Source organism: Lepidochelys olivacea (assembly GCF_965140295.1).
Source record: "Lepidochelys olivacea isolate rLepOli2 genome assembly, chromosome: 1".
NCBI lineage: Eukaryota > Metazoa > Chordata > Testudines > Cheloniidae > Lepidochelys > Lepidochelys olivacea.
In genome coordinates this window covers 243573952-243599264 of record NC_140411.1, presented here as the reverse complement: position 1 = coordinate 243599264, position 25313 = coordinate 243573952, and the positions used below count along the sequence as shown (strand labels likewise).

The 25313-nt window shown below is 41.4% G+C and overlaps 1 protein-coding gene and 1 long non-coding RNA gene across 7 annotated transcripts in view; both read left to right on the top strand.

Moving 5' to 3' along the window:
• Positions 1-25313, top strand: part of ERC1 (ELKS/RAB6-interacting/CAST family member 1) — a 546576-nt gene that overhangs the window by 140703 nt on the left and 380560 nt on the right. For 3 of the 6 annotated variants that reach the window (XM_084634612.1, XM_084634610.1, XM_084634614.1), the window contains exons 5-7: positions 12403-12558; positions 14472-14555; positions 17381-17548. In XM_084634612.1, coding sequence (XP_084490738.1) covers positions 12403-12558; positions 14472-14555; positions 17381-17548 — 408 coding nt within the window. The remainder of the gene's footprint in view (positions 1-12402; positions 12559-14471; positions 14556-17380; positions 17549-25313) is intronic. The other 3 variants (XM_084634613.1, XM_084634611.1, XM_084634615.1) reach the window with 1 other exon arrangement.
• LOC311521260 lies at positions 928-8483 on the top strand. The gene is made up of 2 exons (XR_014711838.1): positions 928-1516; positions 6967-8483. It is a non-coding gene; the product is annotated as an uncharacterized lncRNA (long non-coding RNA).

Below are 25313 nucleotides of genomic sequence, written 5' to 3'. Positions count from 1 at the left end.
TCTGTTGATGCTCATGGGGCCTCCCTTTCATCTTTTATCATCATACTCCCTACTGCTTCTCTCTTGGAAGGTCACCTTCTTGGTGGTGATCACCTTGGCCAGAAGAGCCTCTTAGATCAAAGTCCTGATGTCAGAACTCCCTTCTGTGGTATTTTTCAAGGACAAGGTCCAACTGCGTCCCCATCCCACCATCCTACCAAAGATGGTGTTGCAATTCCACAACACCCAGGATGTTTTTCTACCTGTCTTCTTTCCAAAACCTCACAAAATCTCTGAGGAACGTCATACATTGGATGTTAAGCGGACCCTCGCCTTTTATATCAAGAGGATTAAGCCCTTCTGCAAGTCCACGGAACTCTTTGTAGCAATAGCGGAAAGGATGAGAGGACTACCTGTGTCATCCTAAAGGATATCGTCCTGAAAAATCACCTGTATCTGAGCTTTCTTCAAGCAAGCGAAGATTCTGCTTCTGGGCATTGTGATCACTCATTCCACAGGAGCCCGGACGTCATTTACAGCATTCCTCGTGCAGGTACCAATCCAGGACATCTTCAGAGCCCCAACCTGGAGATTGGTTCATACCTTTGCTTCCCACTATGCTATCATCCAACAGGCCCATGGTGATGCCTGTTTTGGGAGAGCAGTATTGCAGTCAACATGTCCATGAACTCTGAGCCCACCTCCGGGAATCCTGCTTGTGAGTCACCTAGTATGGAATAGATATGAGCAAGAATTGAAGAAGAAAAAATGGTTATTAACCTTTTGTAACTGCTATTCTTTAAGATATGATACTCATGTCCATTCCATGATCAGCCCTTCTACCCCTCTGTTGGAGCTACTTGCAAGAAGGAACTGAGAGGGCGTGGGGTCAGTGGCGTCCTTTATACTGATGCATATGGACACAACTCCAGAGGGGGCTGTAGCCAGACAGCCAGCCCCCCCTCTCAGACCAGCATTGCTGGAAACACAGGAGGAAGCAGGAACAGGGCACTTAACATATATTCCAGCACAGCCTTTGAAGCTGTGAAAGCACAGGTGTGCTGCTACAATGTGCCTCTGGGAACAGATACAACGATTAAGCTCACAGCAGGCAGAGGCCCTGTGACAGACATGGCTGTTAGCCCCTACTAAATAGCGTGATGCACACACACCAACATCCTAGTTGGGAAAATATTTACCCTGATAAAAGAAATGTCCAGTAGTCGACACTTATTGTTTCTCTCCTTTGCAAGTGTAAACTACTCTTGCGAAAGCTGGCGTCACCCCGACAGACCAGCCTCAATTTGGCATAAGAAAGGAGAAAGAGAATAAAGGAGTACAGAGGTATAAGTAGGGGACCTACAGCACCATGATTTTTGAGTGCTTTTCACTATCTATCTGCTGGTCAGATAAGTGACAGCCTCCCAAGGCTTCTGCAGCTAAGAGGGTCCCTACGCCTTGTCCCTTATTCGTCTTTCCGCGGAATTGAGTGACCGATCCTGGCTTGGCACCGCTGGAATCGAGAGATGCAAGGAGGGTAAGAAGCACCCACACCTGATCTCCTATCTTTAGTGTACACATATTTTGAAATAGAGCTCTATACTTTGTTTTCTTTCTTTGGGATTGTGGCTTCAGTTTTGTAACTTGTTTGTGTGTATAACATCTCTACATTTAAATAAGTAGGCACTAGCAATTTTGTAACCACATGATTAGAATCTAGCTTAATAAATTTTGGTAACCATTTATGCATAAGCCTGACTTGTTTTCTCTGGTTTACTGTAAAGCAGCCAACACAATTAAAGAACCTCAGCCGTTTTGGCTCTAAAGCCTGGCCATTAGGTGAGAGTACTAAGAGCCTAGCGTTGAGTTGTGCCGCCTCCACGGGGCAAACTCTTGGGGCACCTGTCAGTCAATCCTGGCTGCCCGCTGCGAAGGAGCTCTGAGCTCTAGCAGTTAAAGTCACGGGTGTGGAGAGGCTCTTAGTGCTGCCATTGGGGCACCTGTCAGTCAGTATTGACTGCCCGCTGCGAAGGAGCTCTGAGCTCTAGCAGTTAAAGTCACGGGTGGTTAGGACCTTGGGGCATCCGTCAGCCTAGCCCAGGCTGCCCGCCGCGAAGGGACAGTGCATCCTAGCGGTTAAAGTCACGGATGGTATAAACGGGCATAGCTGGCACCTCACCAAACATCCTTGGCCGTCGGCTAACAGAAATTGGCGTCACGAACAGGATTGTGATATAGGCTGCACTACAGTAACACAATGAAACCAGTCATGATAAACACCACAGAATTCCCTGAGCTAGAGAAAAGTTTGACCCAAGAGGGATGGGGAAATCCTCTGTGGAGCAAAGAACTGCTGGAGAAATATTGGGGAAAACCAGCAGAGATCTGGCAGCATTTCTGTAACTGGAGAACTGCCTGCAAGATGAAGAAAGGGAAAGGAAAAGGTGCTTGTATATGGCTGCTTACTAACGTTTGGCAAGCTGCCTGTAAGGATTATAATGGTCTGGCAATAGAATTTAATAGGCTACAACAGGAAAGGGACACACTGCGCAAGGAATGCCAGAATTTAGATACCAGAGTAAGAACACTGAATAGGGATATGGAACATCTTCAGAAAAGATTACTTCCCTTAATTGAGAAAGAAGGGATAGAACGAAGGGAAAAACTGGAGACTAAAACACGCAGTATCAACCGGGCTAAAGTTGAGACTGCTCTCTGGCTAGACCCTGAGGAATGGGATGGAGACATTTGGGATTCAGCAAATGAGTCCCCCTCCTCTGAGGAGGAAGGTCCCTCTGTAAAATTAAGACCAGCTATCACACATCACAAATCAGAAGAACATGAGGAAAATTTGAGTGGGGCAGAGCTGGATGAAGAAGGGGATGACAATTATCCATCCACCTCTTCAAAAACAAAGAAGGGAGGTAAAAAGGGAAAAGGGAGTAAAGCTCCAACACACTTTACCAAAATTACCACCCGCCAATATACTCCCATGGAGTTAAAAACAATCCAGGGAGATTTTGCTAAAAAGCCTGAGGAAGGTATAATAGAGTGGCTGGTCCGCCTCTGGGACACTGGGGGTGGATATATACGCCTGACAGCCCAAGAAACTGAGCGCCTTAACTTAGGTGCAGGAATATTCCTGGAACATTCAGAGGGGAACACCCCTAAAACACTTTGGTCTCTGGCTTGTCGATGGGCAAGAGGTATTTACCCAGCAGACCGAGATGAACCCACAGTAATGCACTGGACCAACATAGATGAGGTAAAAACAGCTCTATTAACTGTGGCTGTTATTAGCATGCTTGGCCAAAACCCTCAAGAGTTAGCCTATGAAAGCCCATGGGAGGGTCAGGTAGATGTAGATGATCTCAGACCCCTGCTTAAGGGAGTTCCGAGTAACCACAGGGCTATGGCACTGTCCCTTAGATCAGAAGCTGCAGCACATAACAGTACCTTTCGGGCACTGCTAAACCTTCTGGTGTCATACTTTAGAGAATTTGGAGACATCAGAGCACTGACAGGCAAAGCTAAGATGCGTTCCCTTCAGGGAAACAAGGGGGCACCATCTAAAGGACATAAAAACAAGCGAGAGCCAACCCAGGAGGAAAAGGAGCTTAGAGCCAAGTTGTGGAGACAATGTCTGGCTTTAGGTTATCCCAGAGATGTGATAAATGGACTGCCCACAGAGCGGCTAAAATTATTCACCACCTTTAAAAGAGCTGACTGGGAGACAACTAATGCTACTCCCAGTGCACCTCTGCAGCTCTCTCCTCCTCCCCCACCTGCAGACACCCGGTATACTCCATTGCTGCAGCAACTGCAAGAATTACCAGAGCAGGGAAACTAGCTTGCGGGGGCCAATCTCCTCTCCTAATAAACCAGCTTAAATCCAAAGAGGAGAAAACAACAGCAAAAGACCCCCGGATACATGTAACTGTAAATGACAAACACATTATTCCTTTCTTAATGGACACAGGGGCTCAAAGGTCCATGATTAAGCGAGAAAGTTTTCAGGGCTCGCCACCTACTGGCGGAAAGCAGGTACTTGTTACAGGAGTAAATGGCAGTACCATAACTTACCCATTAGTTAAGATAAAACTGGATATCCCATTGCAACCCCACCATCAGCCCCGAAAATATGAGGTGATTTTGGGCAATGCCAACATACTGGGCATGGATGTTTTAAGAGGAAAGAAGGGAAGGATTAATGGGGAAAGATGGGCTTTTGGAGTCAGTTCTGTTCCTCATGCCACCCACCTGGAAGAGGAAAGCCCTCCCCACTATTCTGTAAACTTACTTAGCAGCGCGCCTGCTCTCCCGCCCTCAACAGTAACAAACATAAAGCAGTATAATGTCCCAGCTGAGGCCATAAGCCCTGTTACTGACCTGATCAAAGATTTGGAACAGCGAGGAATTTTAATTCGTACCCACTCTCGCTTTAATTCTCCTGTGTGGCCCATCAAGAAACCAAATGGCAAATGGAGACTCACTATAGACTATAGGAAGCTAAACAGTAACACTGGACCATTAACTGCAGCAGTCCCTAGCATAACAGATATTGTAAACACCATACAAACCTGGGATAAACCCTGGCTAGCAGTATTAGATGTAAAGGACATGTTCTTCATGGTCCCTTTGCAACCAGCTGACCAGGAAAGATTTGCTTTTACTTGGAAAGGTGTACAATACATTTTTACCCGAATGCCACAAGGGTTTAAACACTCACCCACTATTTGCCATGGGGCACTGGCAAAGGTCCTAGATGACCTTATACTGCCACACAATGTACAAACTGTGCAATACATTGATGACATCTTAATAGGTGGGAAAACCCCAGAAGAGGTACAGGAGGCTATGAATCAAATCAAAGGAGCACTAGAAGCCCTTAATTTAGAGTTACCAGCTGAGAAATGCCAAGGTCCCTCCCAAGAGATAAAATTCTTAGGTACTGTATGGATGGGAGGTAGGAGGTCTGTGCCTAATGACACTGTGCAAGAGCTAAATCAGGCACCCTCCCCTGAAAGTAAAGATCAATTGAGACAGATTTTGGGAACCCTGGGGTTTTGGAGAAAACATGTACCTGGCTTTGCCATTATAGCCAGACCATTGTACAATTTGTTAAAGAAAAGTGCTGCCTGGGAATGGGCTCCTGCCCATGAGGAAGCCCTCAGGCAACTGATAGGGGAGATACACACCTATCAGGCTCTGGGTCCCATACATCCTGAAGCCCCACTCCATTTGTACCTAACTGTGGGAGCCACTGGAATGTCTTATGCTCTCTGGCAAGAAAGTGACACTGCTCCCAGACGACCAATTCAGTTTGGTTCCAAGTCATGGCAAGGGTCACAGGCTAACTACACGCCTTATGAGAAGGTGCTTCTGGCAGCTTACACAGCCTTGAGAGAAACTGAGGAATTAACTCAGGATAAGGACATCACAATTCACACTCCTCTTCCAATCATTAAACCTATATTGGAAGGGAAAGAGTTACCACCTGGTGTAGCACAAAAGATGACTATCCAAAGATGGGCACTTTACATACACCACAGGGTAGGGAGTGCAGACACTGCACAAAACCCCACTATGATTCAGGAATCCCTATGGAAAGTAGGAATGCCTGATGAATACCGCCTACCTCCACAGCAGTCTCCCATTAAGGATGCTGCCCCATTTGATCCTTCTAAGCCTGAGGGAGTATGGTTCACTGATGGCAGTGCCAGGCTGGTAAAAGGAAAATGGAAGGGAAAAGCTGCAGCAGTGCCTGCAGACACCTCTGCAGCACCCCTAACTGCTGAAATTGATGGGTCAGCACAACTTGCAGAATTGGCTGCAATTAAACTGGCCTGTGAAGCAGGAGCCACCGCAGTATATACGGACTCCTATGCGGTATGGGCAGGTGCCACTCAGTGGATCACTAACTGGAAAAATAACCACTGGGAAATAGGAGGTAAACCAGTCTGGGGACTGGAATACTGGAAGTGGTTATATCAGCATGCCCTGCAACAACCCCTGTCTATAGGACATGTCTCAGCTCATCAGAGGAATAATACCCCAGCTGCACAGTTAAACAATTTAGCCGATGCAGCTGCCCAGCTCTTTACCACACAAGTAGAATGGGAACGCTTATATTCATGGTTACATGATAATTTAGGACACACAGGAAGTGATGAGTTAGTGCGGCAAGCACATATCAGGGGGTGGCCTATCACCCACAGACAGGCTAGAGACCTGGTACAAGCCTGCACTATTTGTGCTGAGACTAGAAAACATATAGCAGAAGGACAAAGGTTTGCCAGGCTAAGAGATGGAAAAACACTATGGGCAACCTGGCAGGTCGACTATGTCGGACCACTGCCCACTACAAGGCAGAGGTGGAAATACATCTTGACTGGAGTAGAAATTGTTTCAGGGATTGGTTTTGCATATCCAACCCGATTGGCAACAGGGTTGTCCACAGTTATGGGACTAAACCGCTTAACAGCAATTGTCCCAATGCCTCAAGAAATCCAATCAGATAATGGTTCGCATTTTAAGAATAAACTTGTAAGGGAATGGACCCTTAACCATGGAGTCCAATGGACCTTCCACCTTCCATATCGACCTCAATCTAATGGCATGGTCGAGCGCTGGAATGGGTTGCTAAAGAATCATTTGAAGCCTACTGATGGCACATGGGGAGACAGACTGGACGAAGTGGTGCAGAGATTAAACAACAGACAGACTCCTACAGGAAGTCCAATCAGCAGGGGATTCTTCCCTACAGGGAAAGCTATCTCCCCTGCCAGAACACCACTGCACAGTTCCAAGTATGCTCCCGGAGATACTGTTGTGATTAAACACCCAGCCCTGGGAACCTTTACCTGCGTTTTGCACGCCTATAAAGAGAAAGGTGTATGGAGTGCCTTAAATGCTGATAAAAGGCTAATAACCATTACAGAGGCTTGGATCGCATCCAAGACCGGCTGACCATGTGATTTATTGCAGGAATGGTCCCATCGTTCCGAGCAACCTGCCAGCTAACCTGTCAGCAAAATGGATCATGCAGCAGACCTGTTTGATCACTAGAGACTACTATGGACTGTTGATATATTTGCCATTACTTATAATAGCAGGTGTAATTTTTGCTTTTGGTTTTAAAATAAGTTTTTTAGCTAGAACACGACCCACCAGAGATATGTTCCTGCAAGCCCTCATGATCCTTCTGTTGGCTCCAGTCACCTTGGCAATACCAGAACATCCTCTTCGGGGAGCAATCCAAACCATCGCCTCAGCTGCTGGTGCTACAAATTGCTGGATGTGCACCTTGCTGGATTCAACCAATGGACTGGGACTTGAATTGGTACCACTACATGCAGTGGCTGAGAATGGACAAACCTCATGGATGCAATGGTTAGCTCAACACTTGGGATTCTCCCTCTCCCCGTTTTACATTCGGTTGTGAATACTGTTTTAACCATTTTAATTATTGTAATTGTTTTTTGTGTAACTTTATGTATTATGAAGCGTTTGATTCAAACTGCTCTTTCCTCCACGCAAATCAGATACCTAGAGCTAAAAAGGGATCCTAACCAATTCCGCGAACCCTCATCCTCTAATTTGGTTGTTGGGTATTTCTAGATTTCCCCAAGGAGGGCAAGAGGTGCTGGCATCACCGCCACCTTGCAATCTGGGATGTAGTGTGGTGCATCAGGGGGTGGAATGTAGCCAGACAGCCAGCCCCCCCTCTCAGACCAGCATTGCTGGAAACACAGGAGGAAGCAGGAACAGGGCACTTAACATATATTCCAGCACAGCCTTTGAAGCTGTGAAAGCACAGGTGTGCTGCTACAATGTGCCTCTGGGAACAGATACAACGATTAAGCTCACAGCAGGCAGAGGCCCTGTGACAGACATGGCTGTTAGCCCCTACTAAATAGCGTGATGCACACACACCAACATCCTAGTTGGGAAAATATTTACCCTGATAAAAGAAATGTCCAGTAGTCGACACTTATTGTTTCTCTCCTTTGCAAGTGTAAACTACTCTTGCGAAAGCTGGCGTCACCCCGACAGACCAGCCTCAATTTGGCATAAGAAAGGAGAAAGAGAATAAAGGAGTACAGAGGTATAAGTAGGGGACCTACAGCACCATGATTTTTGAGTGCTTTTCACTATCTATCTGCTGGTCAGATAAGTGACAGCCTCCCAAGGCTTCTGCAGCTAAGAGGGTCCCTACGCCTTGTCCCTTATTCGTCTTTCCGCGGAATTGAGTGACCGATCCTGGCTTGGCACCGCTGGAATCGAGAGATGCAAGGAGGGTAAGAAGCACCCACACCTGATCTCCTATCTTTAGTGTACACATATTTTGAAATAGAGCTCTATACTTTGTTTTCTTTCTTTGGGATTGTGGCTTCAGTTTTGTAACTTGTTTGTGTGTATAACATCTCTACATTTAAATAAGTAGGCACTAGCAATTTTGTAACCACATGATTAGAATCTAGCTTAATAAATTTTGGTAACCATTTATGCATAAGCCTGACTTGTTTTCTCTGGTTTACTGTAAAGCAGCCAACACAATTAAAGAACCTCAGCCGTTTTGGCTCTAAAGCCTGGCCATTAGGTGAGAGTACTAAGAGCCTAGCGTTGAGTTGTGCCGCCTCCACGGGGCAAACTCTTGGGGCACCTGTCAGTCAATCCTGGCTGCCCGCTGCGAAGGAGCTCTGAGCTCTAGCAGTTAAAGTCACGGGTGTGGAGAGGCTCTTAGTGCTGCCATTGGGGCACCTGTCAGTCAGTATTGACTGCCCGCTGCGAAGGAGCTCTGAGCTCTAGCAGTTAAAGTCACGGGTGGTTAGGACCTTGGGGCATCCGTCAGCCTAGCCCAGGCTGCCCGCCGCGAAGGGACAGTGCATCCTAGCGGTTAAAGTCACGGATGGTATAAACGGGCATAGCTGGCACCTCACCAAACATCCTTGGCCGTCGGCTAACAGGGGCTAATGGATACTACTTAGGGGAAAATTTCCAGCAACTGTGCAGGTGGCATGCACACAACTAGCATGGAATGGACACAAGCAACACGTCTCAAAAAACAACAATTACAAAAGGTTAGTAACTGGTTTTTAGAACTGGAAAATGTACAGAGAAGGGCAACAGAAATGATTAGGGGTATGAAACACCTTCCATATGAGGAGAGATTAAAAAGACTGGGACTGTCCAGCTTGGAAGAGAGATGACTAAGGGGGGATATGATAGAGATTTATAAAATCATGAATGGTGTGGGAAAGTGTTTGTTATTTAAGCCTTTATATAATGCAAGAACACAAGACGCCACCCAGTGAAATTAATAGGCAGCAGGTTTAAAACAAACATAAGGAAGAACTTCTTCTCACAATGCTCAGTTAACCTGTGGAATTCGTTGCCAGGAGATTTGTGAAGACGAGTGATATATCTGGGCTCAAAAAAGAATTAGATAAGTTAGTAAAGGATAGGTCCATCAATGGCTATTAGCGAAGATGCTCAGTGACGGAACCCCATGTTCTTGGTGTCCCTAAATCTCTGACTCCCAGAAGCTGGGACTGGATGATGGGATGAATCACTCAACAATTGCCCTGTTCTGTTCATTCCCTCTGAAGCATCTGGCACTGGCCACTGTCAGAAGAGAAGATAGTGGGCTAGATGGCCTGTTGAGCTGATCCAGTATTACTCCTGGGGATTTCTGCACCGCTGCGCATGCACAGAATTCATGTGTCCCAAATAATTTTATTTTTTTATTCAGAAAATACAATCTGCCCCAGAAGTGCTGCAGTTCTGTCTTTTGCCCATCAGAGGCCACTGTGGTGCCAGAATAGCCAACAGCAGGAATGCAGCAGGCTGTTCTGGTGCCACAGTAGCCTCTGATGGGTAAAAGGTAGAACTGCAGCACTTCTGGGGCAGATTGTATTTTCGGTGGGGGGGGAAGGATTTTCTGTGTGTATGCAGTGGCACATATTTCCCCCAGAAGTAGAAGTTCATCACAGCACCTAGTCCATGGAGCCAGTTTAGGACAGAATATGGCACATGGGGCTGCTGGGGGTGGTCACAGACTGAGGTCTGGAATGGCTAGTGAGGGGGACGGACTGGGGCGTGGGCTCAGAAGCTAGTGGGATGACAGGGTTGAGCCAGGGTCTGAATGGGAGTGGGGGTGCATGGCCACATGGGGAGGGAAGAGGAGGCTGCAGGGACTCATCAGGTTGTGGGGTGCGGGGACAGGGGCAGATGTGCCTGACTGAATGGGAGAGGTTTGGGATCAGCCAGGTCTGCATGGGTGAGGCTTCCCAAATACCTAACAATCCTGCCCCTCCCCCTCCCGCCCCCAAAAACCTGTGCCATACTTGTTATTAAAAAAAAGTGCTTATATGCTATTTCATATAAATGTTCAATAAGTTTGTTCTTATAACTTAGCATAAGTTACTAACTTAGCATAAGTGATTAAAGTAGTTGAAGCTTTAGGCCGAGGTCAAGCTGACCTGAGAGGAATGCTGAAGAAGCAGCTGCTTACTTTTCTCAGATCCTGTGACAATCAGATTTCTAAAGGCTGTAAACTGATTATATCCCCAAGTAGAGGATCCATGTCACTTAAATCTGCTGTTAATGAAGCTAATGAGTTCTCTGTTTGACCTGCTGGCTGCCTGTTCATTACTCCCTCTCTTAATGAAGGTAGCCTTTTTTTTGTCAATTATATCAGCCAGGAGAGTGGATGAATTACAAACTCTAGTGTCTGAATCTCCTTATGCTGTTTTCTAAAAGGACAAGCTGTACCTGTGCCCTCATCTAAAGTTCCTCACCAAAGTGGTGTCTCGGTTCCATATTAATCAAGCTATCTGTTTACCAGCTTTTTCCTCTAAACCTCATATTCATAAGGATGAGGAGAGTCTTCACATGTTAGATGTCAGGAGGAGACTAGGATAGTGTTGGTGTTTTACCTGGACAGGCCTAATCATTCCAATCATCTTCACAGTTGTTTGTGGCAGTTGCAAACTGGATGAAGGGCAGGTCCCGACTTTTCTCAAAGAAACTCATCCTGGATATCCTCTTGTATACATTTGTGCTATGACTTGGCCAATGTAAACCCTCCAAAGAGAGTGTTAGCACATTCATCAAAGGCTCTAGAGGTTGCAAATGCCCTTCTTCCCCAAGTGCCTGTTCTGGACTTTGGCAAACTTGCATACCTTTGCCTCCTCTTATGATGTTTCTCAGCAATCTAGAGATGAAGCCAAGTTTGTTGTGTCGACCTTCAGTCTTTATTCAGGTAGACTCTGATCCTCCCCTCCAGATTGACCTGCTTGTATGAATTGCTTGTGTGAATCACCTGAAGTGGAATATACGTGTGCAATCACTCAAAGAAGAAACAGTTACTATCATGTTCTCTGAGACGTGTTGCATGTATCCATTCCACAATCCACTCTCCTTCCTCTCTCTACTGGAGTCTGTCTGGTAAGAAGGAACTGAGGGAGATTGGGCGCAGCTCTGTCCTTTATACCATCATGCAGTAGCAGAGGGCACATGCGCCCACCCTGACAGGTACCGCTGAGGGAAAAATCTCTGACAGTTGTGCACTGGGCATGCACACACATGAAATGGAATGGACATATGCAACATATATTGAAGAACAACAGTTACAGAATAGGTTAACCATTTCTTCCTGTTATGTCTAACACCTGAGACAATAAACAATCAACAATAAATCAAGTAGATTGGAAGACCTATATTTATTCTGTTACAGCATGAAAAAGACAACAGATTGGATTGTTTACTTGTAACATGTATGTATTTTTTTAACTGTGTAGAAATATTTGAAAAAGTATGTGTGAGGCTTGGACTAATTTAGCATCACTATATGTTCATCCACTCAGGAATAGATTGATATCAGTGCATCCATTCCGTGCTTTATGATGTTTATTGTGTTTCTCATTTGTCACGTAGACCACATCAGTAGAAGCTGAGACGAACTTGTTTCACAAGCTCTCTTTTCCCATACTTGTGGCACATCCATGGCTTAGGGTCACTGTGAAACTGCTGTTTGTACTAATACTGTGCCATCATTATTTGTATTACTGTCACCATAATAATTTCTCTGGTGTATATATAACCTCAGGACTGCAAAGTGACTGTTTCACAGTCTCTTACTTAGTGTTCACTTCAAATGCCACCCATAGCAACAGCCTAGTTCACAGGCTTACACTCCTTTGCTTGCAGAATGGAGAGAACTGGAGAAAAGTGCCCTCTCAGGTAGTCCATCTTAGTTGCTCAGAGATGATGTTTAAACAGGTGCAGAGTAATTACTCAGGGAATGTTTATTAAGGGGCAGTTACAACACTGGTGCACTCATATACATTGTTCCTCTTACAGTGTGTTAATGAGACGTTTAACTGCATGTTGGTTTCCCTCTCTTCTTACTCTTTTCAGGACTCAAAAATCTCCTCCATGGAACGTGGCCTCCGTGACTTGGAAGAGGAGATTCAGATGCTGAAGTCAAATGGAGCTCTAAGCACAGAAGAGCGTGAGGAGGAAATGAAGCAAATGGAGGTGTACCGTAGTCATTCCAAATTCATGAAAAACAAGGTAATTAGAGAGCAATGATAGTAGCATAATGAATTCTGAGTCTTGGGGAACAGGTGGGAGAAGTACTCCTACTCATGTCATCGAATCAAGGGATAGATTTGGGACCTGCCCTGTACTGCGAGCATTGGGAGATAGGAGAGAGGAGGCATCTGCATTCTACTCTGAAATGACTGGACTAGCCTTAGAATATTTAACAAAGGAAAATGGAATGTTTAAGGAAAACTATAGAACTGTGGGCCAGATTCTGTCTTTAGATATACACTCACAGCTTCCATTGACTTAAGTGAGATTTGTCAATATCTTTGGTTCTTTTCTAGTTCTTATCTAGTTCTTCTTATAGTTTGTGTAGACATGCCCTTAATTAACCTAAACACTTACTGCATGGCAAGCTGGGTTGTAGAGCTACAATTCTCTAACATGCCGCTTACTAACTGTGTGTGTGAACTCTGCTGATGCACACTAAAAGTTCCCTAGTGGGCATCAGCAAGGTCATATGGACAGTTAGTGTGTGGTATGTTGGAGAGCTGTAGATTGACACCCCAGCTTGCCGTGCAGTAAGTGTTCGTGTAGACATGCTCTTAGTTTAGCAGCCTTTTAAAAATACTTTATGGAGGGAGAAAAATATTTCTTCCCATTTGACCTGTTGGATCACTGTGACATGACCAAGAGATTTAGTGTTGTTTCAAGTCTGGGGTGAGCATGAACTGTAGTGAAGGGGTTTCTATTGCACTGTCCTTCCAGTAGTGTTATCATAAAATGAACAGATTCTACTTCAGTAGTGGTGCCAAGATTTTTTCAAACTTATGAGAATGTTTGTGCTGCAAGGCAAGATGGCACTGAGAAACACAGGTACTTTGGCACAGAGCTTGGTATCAACACTGCTTGCTGAACTGTAGAGTTTAAGGTCACTTCCTATTTTGTTTCTACTGGATATTGTGGAGTGCTCACCACTGTATTTGTCCTTCAGTGAAATGATTTGTTTAAACAATATAGTTCTAACCTGTTGGAGAAAGTTAAACACAAGATTAAAATACCCTAAAGCAGAAATATATGTGGTAATAAGACTTGTTAGTGCCTCCACCACTCCAGTACATTGACTCACCCCAGGGAAAACGCCTCTGTTTTTTAAATAGCGCTTTTTATCCTGTTGAGTTACCACTAGCAAATGAGGGGGGGGGGCATTTTAGGCATATGCAAAGGCCATTTGAATTACCAAGCTTTCGTACTACCTTACCATATCCAGTTATTTCCCCTTCACTGTGTTAGAAACTCACATCACATCATCCTCCCCATTTACAGACTTGATGAACCTATTTGCTTGTGATAAATTTCTGGATCTCTTCCATACATCACACGCTCTTCTCTCCTGCTGACAACTTCCTCCCTACCCCTTGTTGATTTAACAGCCTTATCCCCCTTGTGGCTTATGACCAGCCACAATCCTGTTGTCTTCTCCTATCCCTCTGTCTTGTCTTGCTTAATAAATGTATATAGTTGTCCTTTTAATGATGTGTTTGTGTTAACATCAACAGCTGCTTCCTGGCATATTAGTCCAGTTTACACCTTTGAAGTAAATGATTTTTCTCTCACTATTTCTGTTTTAATTTTCTACTTGCTCCCAGTTTCAAAATGGTTGGGTAATATGCCCTAGATCTGAAATGTATAAACCAACTGTAACCATGTTTGTAGTGTTAATTTTTATAAGTATGGTGATGAAACTCTTGCCTGGGGACCTGTGAAAATAGAGGAACTTTAAACTCCTCTGATCATGACAGCAAGGATGAGGGAATGAGTGATCAGTCATGATCTTGCTGTGTAGTTCTTTGTCACGTTTCGTCACTATGATGGCTGAAATAGGTCAACTAGAAGACAACAAATGATAAACATTGAAAAGAATAACAATGTCGTGGCAGGTAGAGCAACTGAAGGAAGAACTAAGTGCCAAAGAGGTTCAAGGGGAGGAGCTGAAAAAAAGAGTGGCTGGTCTCCAGGCTGAGGTCTCTGCCGTAAGATTCATCTCTTTGTGTGCAGTGGCCATTCACTGGGTCTTTGCTAGGTCTGTGGCTTTCTGGTAGCTTACTCTTTTCTTCTTTTACACTCTGCTAATTTACATGACAGTAGAACTAACCAGTTTGCTCTGCTCTGTATCTGCCTCTTGTTCACATCAGCTTGGCATCTGTAGCATCACTGTTCAAAACGCACTCTGAATACCTTATTTGTTGTCTTAAGTAGTATGATTCAACTTGATGGTTATTTGTTCTGTCATATTGGGGCAGATTTTCAAAAGTGCTCAGCACCCAAAATTGCAGTTAGATTTTTCAGAAGAGCTGCAGTTTTATTTAGGCACCAAAATGAGTGCATAGTTTTTTCTACAGCATGTGCTGAGCTCCTTCGAATATCTCTCCAAAGATGTAACAGTGGGAGCTGTTGGTGCTGAACACTTTTGAAAATATATCCTTGATGTAGTTGCCTAAATGAGATCTGTTCTCTTTTGAAATCTGGCCCTATATCATTTCTGCAGTATATGTTTTTCCTTACTGTAAAGTACTGTGAATGCTCTGGGTGATCAGTGTGTGTTCAAGAGCAGAGAGATGTGAACACTTCAGGCTGCCTTCATTTCCTGTGCAGCTTTGATTGGTATGCAGTACATTCCTTCCTAAAGAGCTTGAGCATGATAGCTCAGGGGGCTCAAGGCTCTGAAATTTTGGATCTGGGGACAATGAATTTATGACATTTCCTGAGACTATTAATATTGCGTATTATCTGTATGCAGGTAAAACGTCATCAAATTAAAATATCTGGGCTAAGACGGTCTAAATTCCCTCTTCTTCAGGTGGAGCCAAAGTAAATTGTCTTTTTTCAAAAGCAAAACTGACCAGTGATTTTACTCTAATTTGTGTTGCCTCTGAATTGGAGAATGTAGTGCCATCTGAAGCTTACAAGGTTTTTTTGGTTGAGAGACAGTAAGAAAACTGAACTAGCCTGAAATTCTGTAATTCCTTTCCATTTCTTATGCTGTACCCAAGGTAATTAATGCATTTGGTTTTGGTTGTTATATAGGAACAAAAGTTTGAGAGGCTGACTGCAGAAACTGCTACAATTCACACTTAGGTGCCTCTCTGCTAAATGGAATGAGGAATCTTTTTATTGAAGTATTTTCTATCAGTAAAAAGAACTAATGTGTCTAGCATCTAGTGTAAGATGAACATTAAAGTCAGAAGTTAATGACTTACCATTTAATAGTCCTCTAAATGAAATTCTCTTTAACTTCTCTCCAGTTTCTCCTTTAAAAAATGGAGAAAGAAATTTTAACCTGTCCCCAGTTTCTACACACCTACAGTCATCTCCCCTACACACCATTTTACTCCAGGACACACAGGTCTGAGGTGATGTGTTAGAAAAACTGCAGTAGCATCCAAGAAAGAGAATTTTTAAAATATCCATTTATCAACAGGGTATTGTCAAGATATAAGGAAACTTGTCCATTTCCTTACTTTCATCTAAGGACTCAAAATATTATTTTTAAGACATCTGTATTGCCATTAACACCTCAGATTATTAAAATTGACATTTTTTAAAATATAGTTCATTCTTTTAAAAAAATAAGATTTATGCTTTTTTCATGTGTATTTCACTCAGTTTGGAAAACAAAATTGGACTGGTCAGTTTCATTTTAGTTTATAATCTGCTTCATTTTCTGGTTTGCATGAATTTAGCATGCTGTTGGGCTTGGGTTTCCAGCACTGCTGGGGAAGTTGTTTGTTTGTAAATTGTTCATGTTTGGCTTTATAAAGACCTGTTCCTCCTCCTTTGATCAAAATGTTAGGCCTAAATTAAATTGCCCTTTTTTAGGGGAGGAGGCAAAACCAGAAATTTCCAATTATAAGCCTGATTTATGTCAGTTTGTAGCCTCAACCAATCCCTCTCTTTAAGCATGTATTCTTGACTTCAGGTTTGGTTCCAAAGGTGTCCTGGGTGATGGTTGTTTTTAGTCTGAGGTTTTTAATCTTATCCCACTACTGTGCAGATGAAATTTTTCACTCATTATTCATTGAGATTCTCTGTCTCTTGAAACCATGGGAATTTTGCCACTGTCTTCAGTGAACTCTAAATCTGCATAGAGATTTTCATTGCATAGCAATTCCAAAAGCAGCTTTTTTAGTATGATTTGCTGTAATTTTAGTGTTAATAGTTTACACTAGACTCAGACTCACTTTAAGAAAGATTCCCAAATAAAGGGATGTTTCTCATGTCAGGAAGGGTGAAATGCTAGTTTTACCAAATGTAAAAATGAAAGGTATGTTTCACTGACATTCTCTCTGGAGATGGGTTTGGATTGGTGCGCTGAAAGGGTGGCAGAAGAAACTAGTTCAAGTGACAAAAGGCAAACACCCATCAAAGAGATCACTCAGAGGTATACCCAAACATATCTAATCTCTTTAGGTGTTTACAATGCACTGTTACTACCTGAGCAATGTACACATCCAGTACAGTTGTGTTGCATCTTCATTAAAAGACTACCCCTGGTAAACAGTTGATTTTGGATTGTCCATTATAGGATAGCTGAATATGGGTTTCACTCTATTTAAATGCATACCTTTTACTAACTGAATGGGATTTACTTCCCCCTTTTTCCCCTGATGTTCTGTGGAGACCTTTCTGCTAGGCTTACAGACAGCGAAAGACTTGTTCTTTAGAATATCATTTTCTTCTTTGGTAGTTTTATGAATGATCATTTTTTATTGCTGTGTTAAAGGTATAGATTGGTAACTATCGATCCTCTCTTCTTTTTCCTCTTCCCCATGTTCGTTTCCTTCTTCAGATTGGTCAGGTGAAACAGGAGCTGTCACGCAAAGACACTGAGCTGCTGGCCTTGCAGACAAAACTGGAGACCCTCACAAACCAGTTCTCTGACAGCAAGCAGCATATCGAGGTGCTGAAAGAATCCCTTACAGCTAAAGAACAGAGAGCTGCCATCCTGCAGACAGAGGTGAAATGGACACTTCTATATATGTGGACTATTTGGGACTTTGGAGGTGGGGAGGAAATCCAGAGAGGGTTGTGTGTTTTCTTTCTTGATTGTTTCCTGCCTCGGAACTGCAGGGCATTGCAACCCTTCTCGCCTCTGGGACATTTTTGCTGCATTCCAGAATGTCCCATATTAGTGGCTGTGTTCAGTGTTGCTTGTACTGAACAAATCATTTCACCTATTAGAAATTTGGGATTCTGTAGGGAAGGAATTCTAGAAGAATGACAAGTGTGTGTACATATGCATGTATATACATGCTGTACTAATGTGCAATTAGCAATCCGTTCTTAGATACAGCTATCTTGGAATCTGCTATGGCTGGGCTGAGGGAAAGGGGAGGGGGTTTGCAATGGCTGATCATATAGCTAAAAAGAGAAGGTGGAGGAACTGAGAGCATTCTGGTGGCTGCCTTTGTGGTTTCATTACCACCATCAGCACTTAGTGGAACTCTTGCACGTAAGCTTTTGCTTACATCTGAGACATGCATGCCATGCTTCAGAGAACAAACCACATATTCTGAAAATAGTTTTTTCTTAAATTTAGGAGCTTCTGGGTTTGATGACAAATCTTCTTTAAACTCTTGTTTTATATAGGGGAAAAGTGTACATCTGCACTTCTAAAGTTTAATGAACACTGGAATTAAACTGCTACTTCTGGAAATCCTTCAAGAACAGGCATAAATTGCTGTGACACTGTAGCATTTCAGTTGAGTAACTTGGATAAATACAGTGATGGGAAAGATCCAAAAGAGGGCGCCATTGTATCAGAAAAGGTTTTTCTGACATGCATGACAGAAAAAATCAGTAATAGGCAAAGAGTGGCTTGTGTTCAAAGTGGGGGCAGGTGTGTGTGAAAGAGTTGTAGGATAATGATGATACAAACATTCTGTATCACAGACTATGAAATGAGTTATATGTGCGTTTTATTTTTTTCTTGATTAGGGATGTTTTTATTAGCTGTATCTGGTAAATGATTATGGCTATGATTGACACACACAGAGGAAAAGTATTTTTACAGTGGATATTTGTGGGTACTCTGTAATAGCTTTTGTGAGAGATTGAAGCTGCAGAATCACAACTTTCCTATATGATAGGAACATGGTGGATTGATACAAATCAAATTGATATAAATCACTAATTGGAGTTGCCATTTAAATTAGCAAGCAAGAAACCTTGATTTAAATAATTGATTTTAATCTTGCTTAACATGTGTACTTTTTAGTTATCTCCGCCACCCCCTACCAGAAAAAAAATTAATTCTCATTGGTTGGTATAACCATTAAATGCTGCCAATATGCAACTAAATATAGTCTTTACACTAAATTTGGTACTTTTTTTTGCTATCCTCGGTGATACACTATATGTATACATATTTATTTAAGCAATTATGTAGCTCAACGTAATTTTTTTTTCAGATTCTTAATTTTTACATTTGTATTGTGTTAGAAAATGTTGAATGACTCATTTCTTATTTACTAGATGATGATTTTTTACTTGGGATTTCTGTCAGGCTGCATTTGGATAGAAATTGGATCTCAGCTAACAATGCACAAAGCTAGCATTTTCAATTTGTTTTAATTTAAATAAAATGACTTTAAATGTGCTGAATGCGTAAGGAAAACAAAACATGCTATAAAAACATAGTTTGCATTCAAAAAGCAACTAATATATTAAAAGAAGGAACTATTAACTATAGTTAGGGAATTGACCGTTGTGTCTCGTAACCCTGGGCCAGATTTTCAAAGATATTTAGTTGTCTAAAAATGCAGATAGATGCTTAGTGGGATTTTCAAAAGTGGTGAATTAGGTTAGCTGTCTTACTCCCATTGAAATCAATAGGAGTTAAGTGCTAAACAGTGCTAAACTTTTTAAAAATTGGTCCCATGTCCTTCAAGCTTTTAGAATTAATAGTTCTCATCCTCTCCCACCTGTTTTTTATTCACAGATTGGAAGAGGAAAATAAACTCTTCTACTTTTTCAACTCCCAATTGCTTTCTCAGTTTTGAATGAACTAGTCCAAACAAAGAAAATATTATCTCTGCTAGCTAAACTGAAACCAACAGTAATAAAGGCAAAAGCCTTTTTTTTTTTAAGCAAAAAAACCTTGAAGTACTTATATTTGGAAAAATGTGAATATCAACATGCGTTGTGTAGTAAAGAATGAAAATAATATAGATTCTTACTTAATGCAGTACATGACTTTGTGTCATTTATAAAGCTTGAGTTGACCTCAAATTAAAGATGTTTTCCGTTGATTCAGTATAAAAATAAAAAAGCAGAACCCTGAACTCATTAAAATTTGAGGAGGGCTCCTTTATGCAGCATATTTTTTCTAAATTGATCTAAATAAATTTACAGTAAGTCTAGGCCTTAACATATGTTGTCATAATTTCAAATTTAATATTAAACAGATGTATTTTAAAAATAAAATGTATTTAATTTAAATTTAAGAAATAATATTTTTTAAATAATTTTCTAAATTATTTTTATCCACGCTGATTAGGGAGAATATTTGTGTCTTAATTTAGTTGGGGCTTGTAACAGCAGTAATATTAAAGCTTTTGTCTTTTGATTTGGGGAATGATAACATTAAATTATCTCACCTGTAATATTAATCATTTAATGCTTGGAAATAACTTTCTTGTACTAGTATTCTCCAAGGCACTGTCTCATATAACATCAGTGTGCAATGCAAGAACAGATTTGGCTGTTTCTCTAAGCAGTGAGCACCTTCCTTTTCTCAGGAGATTCAGAGAGATTATAGATTCAGCTCTGCGGTGCCAGAAACTTTAGCAACATTAGGATTTGAGGATGCTATATAAAAACTTTTGTCTCTAGGCCTCTAGTTCAAACCCACTCCAAGGTGTTCTTGAGTGGAAGTTGTTACAATCTGATAGCTGTTTGGCCTACATAAAGAGATGATGATGATTCTCAGGTTGTTTCCCAGTATCCATGTAAGAAGGACATTGAAGTGAAAATCAAAGAATTACCCATTAGTGTTTCTATAAACCGTCTTCTTCCATACTTCTAGGGACAGTTGTTCCCTTTCCAACAACCACATTTGTCGCTAATTTGCACATTTGTAGACATTCTTCACAGAGTCACCGAGGATTCAGTAGTCATGAACAGGTGATCACCTGAGATATACTTGTTCTCTAGATAAAAAGAGGACTTTAGTCTCATGACAATGAACCCAGCAACTTTCACCACCACTGAATTCACCAAAAGAGAAATTGGTAATGTGAGGAAGGTTAGAGGAGAGTTACCAGGTCTGACACTCTTCAGTGTTAAAAAAATATCTAGGTCATTATTGGAACACACTCTATTACATTTCTGAAAGCTTGCTTGCTTTATTGTGCATAAAACTATAGAGTAGAGCGAACATAGGTTGATTAAAAATATTGACCTATGAGGGGTTTCCTGTGTTAGAGTTACTGTCACATCCTGTGGAGTGGGCTTTAACAGAACCTTTTGTTGATCTTAAAAGCCAATCATTTGGATAGCATTTTAGGAGTAGTTTTGGTTAACTTTGGCTGCTATGCTTTTAGTTTGAGGTAGTGAATGTCCAGTGCAGATGATGGGTCAAAAGGAAATGAGAGAGAATTTCGTGACCCTTTAGTAGCTGGGGAGTAAAATACTTTTGGCCTCCAACTGGTAATACTGCAGTGACCAATCAGGAAATATAACTTGGTAGCTGTAGGAAACTAGAAGGAATTGTGGAAGAAATAAAATGTTAGCAAGGCACACTCTGCAACCGGTGATCCATTAAAACCAACTTTCGTAGGGAGAAGTAGTTTAAAGGTACTTTTAGATGAACATTTTTGTGGAAATGGCTTTCTCCCTGAGCCTCTGCCTTTTATTCTTCCATAAGAACAGAGTGCAGAGGTGATGCAGGATTCAGGCTTGATGGCCGAGAGATTAAACTTGGCACCTGCCTTATTAGAACTAAGAGTTACAGTGTCCTATTTTGGAGGAGTTTACCTTGAGGGCAAGTGGGTGGAGAGGCTACTATGGTTAACTTCTCAATTTGTAAATGAGCCTTTATAAATGGTGCTATGAATTTACAATATCTTTGTAAATAAAGAAAAAATCAATATTTACTTTAGTTAAAAGGTTCCATCAATATAAGGTTGTTCTTTTATCCTACTGAGCCCTTTTGTTTGGATCAGGGCTGCAAGGTATTCAACTTCAAAGGGAAGTTAATTCAATATGTTGAAATATTGTGCATTACTTGTATATTCTATCCAAGTTGGCATGATTCTGTGACCTGAACCTATTCCAAAGGGCAAGTGAGGAGATTCATATTCAGCAAAGAAACTAATACAGCCCCTAAGAAGTGTATTGTTTACACTGAATGTGTTAAATGAAAATATGAGTCTTTAAAGTCTTGTCCATGTTGGGGCTTGTAACAGTGTTTTGAAACTATGTAAATACACTGTTACACCAAAACACAGTTTCTGTGCATATTGGAATCTGTTTCAAACTATGGTGGGGGCGGGTTACGAGCCCTAGGTAGTAATCTGTATATAGGTTTGGAAGAATTTGTTTATCTGTAACTGTCAGTAAATATCAATTTCATTGTACACGTTCACACAGATGAAAAAATATTTCAGTGAATAACAGGGTGGATTTGATTTAAATAATTTCAGCTGTTTATTTTTTATCACAACTGCATCTAAAATGATAGTACCATAGAGTAACAACTATATTTTTTGCTCAAACATGAGAATTCAAGAGTAGTCCAGAAAGAAGACAGGTAGTCCTTAAGAAAGAAGTCTGAAATAAAAAAGGTTTCAGAGTAACAGCCGTGTTAGTCTGTATTCGCAAAAAGAAAAGGAGTACTTGTGGCACCTTAGAGACTAACCAATTTATTAGAGCATAAAGCTTATGCTCTAATAAATTGGTTAGTCTCTAAGGTGCCACAAGTACTCCTTTTCTTTTTGAAATAAAAAAGTTTACCAACCTGAAGATCTTGCATGTTCAGACATGTTGCTTTCATCATCTTCAACGCAGCTTTCTCCTGAGAAGGAGCACTTCTCATGGTGTTGTTTGATTTGGGCAACCAGGCCTTGCATTTCTTTGTTGCGCTGTTTGCATTTTACACACATGCCTGTCTAAGCCACAGGTAGAGGAACTTCAGTAAAATACTCCCAAACTGGGTCTCTTTTACAGCCTGCTTCCATTATAGGTTTTCCCTTCTAGTGAGAGAATGGTATGGTAGATCTCAAATCAATGAAGGCTACACCCAGAAAGACCCCAAGACTTCTGGAATATGCTGCTCAAACAGTTTTCACTTTTGTTTCTACTGCCTGTCCCTCCCTTCTCACATTTCTCTCCAGACTTCTTCTCCTTGTCCAGATCTGTTCCGTCCCCAACAAACTTCTATTCATTGAACTTTTTGAAACTTTGCTCTTTTAGAGAGAGGTAAGGGATTGACTCAGCGTACACAAATTTGCAGAGGGACAATAGGGTTGAGGTCTTTCTGTCTTTCGTTTCTCTTCCTTCCTTCCGTCTACATTTTTGCTGTTAACAATCATGTTAACTCTGGAGACACAAATCCACAGTTTGAGAACTGCAAAGCTAAGCATCTTTGATGGTATCTTCTAGGCTGAGCACTGAGTCCCATTGAGTAGATAGAAAGATTAACCTAAATAATCTATACAGAAGCCTGTGGAACCCCAAAAGATAGGGTCCCTAATCCATGAACTATTGGAACTCATTTACAAATCGTTTCTTAAACATTCCATGAATATATTGTCTCATACTATAGCATTAGAATTTATAATCCCTATTCCATGATGAGATATCTTTGAGCTATAATGTTTCTTAATTAAAATCTTTAGATAAGTTTTTTTCCTCAAAAAGCATTTTATCAAAAAAATCTGATTTAAATCAATAAAATGCATTTTTTTTAAATCATTGATTTTTATCCACCCTGGTCAATAATAGGAAATTCACAGATAGGCAAAGTAAAAAGAATGCTGCTTAAGAGCTGGATTTAAGATGTTTGTACATTTTGACATGTGATGTTGACAAATTATGTTTTAATGGTTGTAAAGCTTTAGCTTTTTGAATCGCAATATCTACTGTCATTCAGTAATTATTGCCTGACACCCCGTCCATAATATCCTACCACTGTGAAAATTTAAATAACTAAAAAAAGGTTTAAAATAAAATAGATATTATCCAATAAAATTATTAAAAAAAAGTTGAATTCTGCCAAGCCTATCTGTACAGCATGATTGTTTCATAAGTATTGCTTATCTTCGATAAAGCAGCAAGTCTTGCTCGTTACAGTTCTGTTCATAATTCGTTGACAAACATAGTTCGGTCTATGTTGGCCGGGGAAATAGTTTATCGCACCTCTAGCAAAAAGTATGTTTAATTATGATTTATTTGAAAGATGCTAAAACAGAGTAACCAGACATTGCTTTGATAACAGTTTTCAAATATAGTTTCATTTAGCAGTTTCATGCTTCAGCAGGCCTTTTCTACAGCAGAATAGAAGTATTGTGTTTGACTCTAGAAGCCAAATACAGCTTGCTTTTTCCCTTCACACACCCCTCAAACATCTTTGAACTCTGACTGCTGGCATAGACAAGACCAAACTGTGTTCAACACGCAATGAAAAATGAATAGTTAGCCCTTGTTAGAACCAGTTAGGGTGCATCTACATGAACAAAAGCTGGACATGTAATTCAGCACTTTAATAGGTCCACTGGTGGCAACAAATTCTGTTGAAGCAGCATTAGACATTACAATGGTAAGTGTTGGTGCCTTGTGTACACTAGAACTTTTTCATTGTCACCAGTGGAGTTGTACCAGTAAAGAAAGATAATTTAGAATTTTGCTATTATAGATAGGTCATAGGGTTTGGTTAGAAACTGTTAGGAGCTGTTCACACTTCCTGCATTGAGTGTTGATCAGGGGTTTGGCGTTATCTGCACAAGTGACTCACTAACTTATATTCAACCGTGGTTTGGGGAAGTGAGGGCAGGTAGGGGAGAGTCATTTAATATCACATATCAAATATGGCTTAATTTCTAGTGTAGACCTTGTAGATAGTTTCTTAAATGTGATTACAAAGTACCAGTTTCACAAAGAGATACTTCTCATTACTATACAACAAAGTTAACATTGCATAAAATTTTCAATAGTGCTTAAATATTTAGGGGGCTAAGTCCCATTAACCTTCAATGACACTTAGGCTTTGTCTACACTGGCACTTTCGTTGTTAAAACTTTTGTCGCTCAGGGATGTAAAAAAGTACACTTCCTCCGAGAGACACAAATTTTAACGATGAAAAGCGCCGGTGCAGATAGCGCTTTGTCAGCGGGAGCTGCGCTCCTGCCAATGAAGCTACTGCCCCTCGTTGGAAGTAATTTTAATTTGTCGCTGGGAGATCTCTCTCCTGGTGACAAAGTGCAGCTACACTGCTTACCTTACAACGGTGCAGTTACAGCGGCACAGCCGCGCAGTTGTAAGGTGCGCAGTGTAGACATAGCCTTAGACTCTGAAGTGCCTATGTCACTTTTGAAAATGTAACTTATGTTCTTAAGTCACTTTGATGCATTTGAAAACTTTTATCAGTTTCCCCAAAATTTATAACCAGGTAATAGTCTCATGATCAAGCCTTTAACCTACCTACAGAGTCTCAGAAAATATAGTTTACCAAAACTCCCCCTCACAGTCATATAAATGTTATGTCATCTCTTGCATTTTTTCCA